Raw genomic sequence first — 7,215 nt, forward strand, 5'->3', positions numbered from 1 at the left:
AACTCTATTGGCCATCACTTTAGAGCGATTTTTCAGCATAAAAACCTGAATAGTAGATTTACTGATTGTTTTAACACTGTACAGGGTAAAAACAATTATGTTGTCCCCTAGAAACAAACAGTGGGAAGTGAAAAAAAGAGAGAAAATGACAGGATGCTAAATATAATATTATCTGACTTGTTATTCAAAAGCCAAGTTTATTTTAAAGCAGCTGTACCGCTTTTACGCCGGCCGCAAAAGATAGGTCTGGACATATTTTCCAACCAGAATATGCCAGCCGGTCCCATTGACTTATATGAGACCATATGAGAGCTGCTGGAAAAGAGAGGTGGGAGAGAGTTTAGCAGTGTCTCTAATAAACTACCTCCCCCTTCCTTCCCCCTCTCTGCACCTTGCCAGCTGCTAGCAAAGGGAGGTGCAGGAGATTAGCATACTAGCTTTGCTAAGCTCCTGCCCCATCCCACCCCCTTCCATTGCTGGCAGCCAGCAAGGGGCAGAGAGGGGGAGGAAAGGGTGAGGGAGTTTAGCAGAGCTAAACTCTCTCCTCCCGCCCAATGGTATTCCAGGCTGAACAGGTAACAAATCGGGAGATGTACCGTAGCTGTAACTTGGTCATGGCTGCCTTTCGATCATGCAATTTTTGGTTGCGCTGAGGCCGTGATGCAGGTGGCTGAAAATTGCAGTGCCCGTGTAAAGGAGCCATAAGATACTGTATATCCTTTTCTTTAGAATCTAATATTTGAATTTTAATTGTATGGTGATATTAAACATATTATAGTTTTCATATTGTAACTTTTGGTTATTTTCTTTTTCCCCTTAGAATCTAATATAGAACTATGATAGCAACTGGAGGAGTTATAACTGGACTGGCAGCCTTAAAGAGGCAAGATTCAGCCAGATCACAGCATCTTTTGTCTCGACCTACTTCACCACCTCCAGAGAAGAAGCCTGTAAGACGTCGCCCGAGAGCGGATGTAGTAATTGTCAGAGGGAAAATTCGCCTGTACTCTCCATCTGGATTCTTTCTTATCTTGGGGGTCCTAATATCTGTAGCAGGAATAGCAATGGCAGTGCTTGGGTACTGGCCTCAAAAGGAATCATTTTTAACACCCGAGATTACAATAGAAGTTAATAAAACACAAATCCTTAGGGAAACTGGGATGATGGTAAGATTTTTTGAACAGCATCTACATTCAGAGAAGATGAAAATGCTAGGCCCATTTACTATGGGTATTGGTATATTTATATTTATTTGTGCAAATGCTATCCTCCACGAAAATCGAGATAAAGAGACAAAAGTAATTCATATGAGAGATATATATTCAACTGTCATAGATATTCACAGCATGAGGAGAAAAGAACAAAAGCATTTAAATGGGGCTTACTCTGGCTTATATGGAGAAACAGAATATCGTCGTTGTGACAATCATTGTGCATCTAAACTGGCTGCCAACACAATTGCATCCTTTCCTGGAAGCTATAGGCGTTCTAGTTCTATTGATGATGAAGAGAGCAATCCTCGAGAAAGTAAAAGCTTTACAAATCTTCTGCCTCCACTTCTAATGGAGCGCTCAGGCTCTGTGTTTGGCCTCCATGGCCATTCTAACAGAATGGGAGAAGACAAAAACTTTAGCTCCAAAAAATGTGAAACAAAATCTATTGTGTCATCATCAATCAATGCTTTCACACTGCCTGTTATTAAATTGAACAACTGTGTCATTGATGAACCAGATATTGATAATATAACTGAAGACATAGAAATTAGTAGTAGCAGACCTAGAAATTTATCAATGGATTCTTTGGCTATTCCATTGCCTGATGATGGCAACAGACCATACAAGCCCAGTAGTTCACCTTTATCACGAAGTTATTCTATTATGGAACCAATAAGGTGTGACTCAATAGCATCAGCACCTAATAGTGGAAAACTTTTATCTCCGGGAGCTGCTAGAAAGCAATTTGGATCAAACACATCCTTACATATTTTATCTTCACATTCCAAATCTTTAGACTTAGATAGGGGCCCTTCAACATTAAATGTTCAGGCAGAACAAAGAAAACATCCAAGCTGGCCTAGACTTGACCGTAGCAACAGCAAGGGGTATATGAAGCTTGAAAATAAAGAAGACCCTATGGACAGATTGATTGTACCCCAAGCTCCACCAACAAAAAAGGACTTCACCAACAAGGAGAAACTTCTTATGATCTCAAGATCACACAATAATTTGAGTTTTGAACATGATGAGTTCTTAAGTAATAATCTTAAGAGAGGTACATCGGAAACCAGATTTTGAATTTTGGTAACTTACTTTTCTCTCCTGCATACAGTGAAATTTGGAAATATTTCAACTTTTGACAGATGTTTAGATAATGTGATTTGTGTTTTTGTTATCAAACATTCTTATTTAAAATATATAGAAATTATTATTCATTTTAGTTGTTTCCTGTTGCCACTCGTTTGGATATGAGTACATTTCTGCCAGAGAATAGCACTGCTAAACAACAGGTAACAAAATGTTAGGGAATCCCTCCAATCAAATTCTCCTGCTTGATTTGACACTCAGGTGTGGAGATGGGCAGGGTGCACTTTGGATAGTACAGATGCCAAGAAAACTGTATGAAACCATGAAACTTTCATGCATAGATCATTTTATTCAGAATGAAACCCACGTACAAGACTCTCCATTCATGTACGGTTGCAGTACATAAAACCCTGTGTTTCTCCATGCCTAATGTTAAAATGGGCACGGTAATTCAATTGGAGGGACATTTTAATTGCCCATGTTTATTAAATAAGTGTGATTCCCAGATACAAGAAGAAAAAGCTGCTCACTGAATTAATCATTTCTGCACTAACCAGCTGATGATTTCAAGGTGCACAGATGGCCTGTGGAGAAAGCAGTTCCATAAAATAATCTTCCTTACTTTAAACATCAATGGAAGTCAATAAAAAGTAACAGTTATTCACACGCAACTCTGCATTCTCACGTGCGCTTTTCAAAACTCACAGCTAATTGTTCACAGCTTAAAGAGCAGTGCATCACTGTTTAACTTAAAAACACAAGTGGACCAATCACATCCACTTAACTCATCTGACGCTAATAAATGCTGAATACAATATATCCACATACTTAAATATCCCCAAATAACCTACTATATATGAGAATAATTGCTATGCACTGTTTAATATAGTTAGGGCAAATCACTTGTATAAATCATATGAGCAGGGAAATATGTACCTAATTTCAGTATCCAGAAAGCTTTTGTTGTGGCAGTTTGAGCCTGACTGTGCATTGTGTCTTCTTTGACTCTGCTGGGTGTGTCAGCTGGTACCAGAGGTGTACACCTGGGGGCAATTAGGAAGGGTTTTTAGTTCCCTCCTTGCTTAGGTTCTGTGCTGGTCAATTTCAGTAAGTCTCCTTCAGCTGTATCTGGGTTCAGAGGTTCTTCCAGGAGCTCCTGCAGATAAGTACAGAGATTTGTAAAGATTTATTTATTGAAGGTTTTGTTTACTTGTATGGTGGTTCTCCTTTGTCATTTATCAGGGGTAGTGAGTGGCACAGGCATGCAAGCTGGATGCGTCCTTATCAGGACAGGCCATCTACGAGTACTTTGGGATTATCACTCTCTAGTTCCCTGTAGGGAAAGTTTCCCTCCTTGATTTGTTTTTTCCTCATACTTTAGGGGTTGCTGGTAGTGTGGCGTGAACACCGCTATAGAAGGCTATTTTGGTTTACAAGTATAGCACATTTGCAGCGGACATGACAGCTTCTATAAAGGACATGCTTTCTTCAGTCAGCTCCTTGTGACAGCTTTTTAAACCTTTCTATGCCTAGAAATTTGAAAGTCTGCAATGAACCTGCATGGTGTTTTAAGAATGTCTGGTAGCTCCTGAGTTGTTCTCATTAGCTTCCTTTATGCCTAATGTATGCTCTGCTATCCTTGTTCCTGACTTTCTCACAGTGCATCCCACATATATTAATCTACATACATCCCAATAAAGGTTAAATATGTAAAAAATAGATGTTCAATGGTGTTACAAATTTCTACTGTATGTTGTAGAGAATGCTACTTTTCTCTCTATTCTGACTTTCTGATTGTTCTCTTAACAAACAGTCCCTATTCACATTATCCACATTAATAGCTGCACTCTCCAGCATACAGCTTTTATCTCCAGTTTGTTTTAATTTCAAGTATATCACATTTTTTTAACTTTAACATAATCTGCATGCACCCAGCATGCTCATTTTGCCCTAATTATTATCTCAAGGAGGTTAGCCTTATCTTTGAGTCGGAAGCCACCACAAGGACATGATGGGAGAAAACATGTCCTTTATAGAGAAGCTTTCTGAAATTAGGTATTAGTTACCCTGCAGGTATGAATCATAGAAGTGTTTTGCTTTACCTATAATAAACAGTGCATATACATTATTCTCATATGCAGTAGGATAATTTGGGATATTTAAAGTAGATATGATTGGTCCGCTTGTGTTTTTAAGTATAACCATGATGCACTGCTCTTTCAGCTGTGAACAAGAAGCCTTGAGCTTCGATATGCGTATGTGTAAGCAAAGAGTTATGTGCGAATAGCTTACTTTTAAATTGCTTTTATTGAAGTTTAAAATATGGAGCTGGTTTCTTCACTGCCTTTTTTGACAACACTGTAGAGTTCTAGTTGTCTCTCCTGTACACATTTACAATACCGTGAACAGAATATGAGTACAACAAATCAAATAAACTTTAACATACAACATCTTTTCTAATGCCAAAAGTCTGTATTGTTCCTCATATTCATTCATGGATTTTTTTGATAGATACTGAAGATATACTGTATGACACTTGCTATATTGTTTGTTCAAGAAGATGTAGGGGTGAGGGTCATGAACCATTGCAGATAAGGTCTTCTGACATGTCTTAGTTACACACAACCTTTTTAAATATGTTTGCTGTTTTAACTTTTCAAAACTACTGCAAGTATAATTGTCCATCGGAGGAAGGGACATAACTTTCGGTCCTGAGAAAGTCTTCATAGATATTTCCCATTGTTTTACTGGCTCCAGAATAATATGATGACAAGGCCAGTGTAAATTCCTCCAGTGAACTCTGACCCTATGTTTCGTATGTTTCTGAATATTACCAAATCCTTTTATATGTGTATTTCTATTAATCTATTATATGAAGTGTTCTTTTATCATTATTCATTCATACAAGGCTTTCCATTGGTGTAGAGGTATATTTTTTCTACTGGTAGATGTTAATTATTGTAACCATATGAGAAAGCCAGTGTTTCATGTAATTTGGGTAAGCCAAAGAAATGTTCCCATGGAATTTTATAACTATCATCAGCTACTTATATGGACAAATGTCTTACCAAAGGCGCACTGTAAACATTTGTGGAGTTTCTTGACTACTATTGCGGACTGCTTAGTTTACTTCCTTATGGTTATTATGTAAGCAGATCCCATGTTTTAGTTATACTGCAGAATAGAGGACTCATTTTTTAAGGTTTCTTATATTTTGCCTTGTTTTGCGTGTTTAAAAAAAATTGAAGAGTACAATATAATGAAATCTACCTGATATAAAATAATATATGTGAGTTCTAATATCATCTTGTCAAACTCTATGTATTTTAAACTCACATTGGCATATCCTTCTGATATTATTATATGTAAAAGGTGTTTAAATTAGCATAGGATATAAACAATTTCTAAGATTGATCTACTGAAATTAAAAGAGAATGTAGTCTAGTGAAATAATTTAATTGATACAAAATCAATTTTATATAATAGATTATTCTACAGTATTTGCATATTAATAAAATCCTTTCATAATAAATCTATTTGAATATATGAAATCTTTTAAGAAAATTGAGCACTGTTTTTAATCACAAATGCCCCAATTACTTAACATCAAATATGCGCAATTTTAAAACATTTTCCAATTAAATGTCTCTTAGAAAAGTTAATATTTAAAATGAAGCTCTGCAATTGGAATGACTTTTCAGAAATTAGGAAATTATGTCATGAATTTAAGGACTTCCTATATCTGTGTATGAATAAGTATAGTGTACAATAAAATAATGGCAGTTCTGCTTAATATAAAAACATGCTGTTCTAGGAGTCCGCACTTCACCGCTACCACAGCCACACTTTCCATGTCAAGTTCACCCACCCAGTCCTGGCGGTTTCCATAAGACAATCCACAAGAAAAAAAAAAGCATCACTTGACTTTAAGGAAAAAATGTGTTACTGCTTTATTTAGAAGAGTGCCATAAAACCAGGATTACAGAGAACGTGTTTCGAACTCTAAACTAAGTTCTTGTTCACCTCAAAGTTCCTTATCAGCATAGTTACTTAAATAGACAAACTTAACATATCAATTAAAAACAACAGCTTAAAATGCAAGTCCTGGGGATCATGTTAGACACTCATGACTGCCAGGTGTTATGTATGGGGTATACCTGTTGTGTCTTAGCAGATAAGGATCAGTTTTAAAGTGGGAGGAAAGGGGCAGTATTTTCTTTTGGACCTAAAACAGCCATGGCAGCCCCAGTTGCAGGAAAAAAAAATAGTTCCATCAATATCAATAAAAATCCATAATTGTAAATCTAATCCATAACACTAGCTTCAGCCCTTAATGAGTCATAAAGACAGTATTGAAAGTGAAATTGGAAATTAAATTCAAATTTAAGATTTCAATTTGGGCTTTTGACATCTAAAAGTTAAATAGTAAAACTGTAAAAATCAAACATACTTCTCATAGTGTCAAAAAGAGGTAGAACTATTTTTATAGGATGGTGTTAAAAAAGCTGTACATATCACAAAAAGGCACATAAGCTTATTGCATAACGCAACAAACAATATCTTTACCAACAATCATTTAATTGGGTTATGCATTAATGGTAAAAAGTACCCTAGTACTTCAAACAACCCTACAGTCCTGGACAAACAAAGATGTCCGGAGTGCTTCTCTGACTACCTGATGTACAGTGTGCATTAGTAAGCATCGGTAGTCTAAGACACTATGCTCTGCTTTGACTGGCCAGTTAGAGCAGCATGTAGTGTCTTAGACTACCGATGCATACTAATGCACAATGTTCATCAGGTAGTCAGAGAAGCAGTCCGGCCATCTTTGTTTGTCAATGACTGAAGGGCTGCTTTAAGTGTCATACAACTCTTGGATATTTTCTGAGTTGGAACTCTAGATTAGTTTACT

The 7,215-nt window shown here is 36.7% G+C and overlaps 1 protein-coding gene across 1 annotated transcript; it reads left to right on the forward strand.

Moving 5' to 3' along the window:
• The first annotated feature begins 836 nt into the window (after nucleotides 1-836).
• TMEM200A (transmembrane protein 200A) lies at nucleotides 837-2,294 on the forward strand. Its single transcript, XM_066590882.1, has one exon. The coding sequence runs from the start codon at nucleotides 837-839 to the stop codon at nucleotides 2,292-2,294; it is 1,458 nt and encodes a 485-aa protein (XP_066446979.1).
• Nucleotides 2,295-7,215: the final 4,921 nt, after the last annotated feature.

The sequence above is a fragment of the Eleutherodactylus coqui genome, chromosome 1 (assembly GCF_035609145.1).
Source record: "Eleutherodactylus coqui strain aEleCoq1 chromosome 1, aEleCoq1.hap1, whole genome shotgun sequence".
Taxonomy (NCBI): Eukaryota; Metazoa; Chordata; class Amphibia; order Anura; family Eleutherodactylidae; genus Eleutherodactylus; species Eleutherodactylus coqui.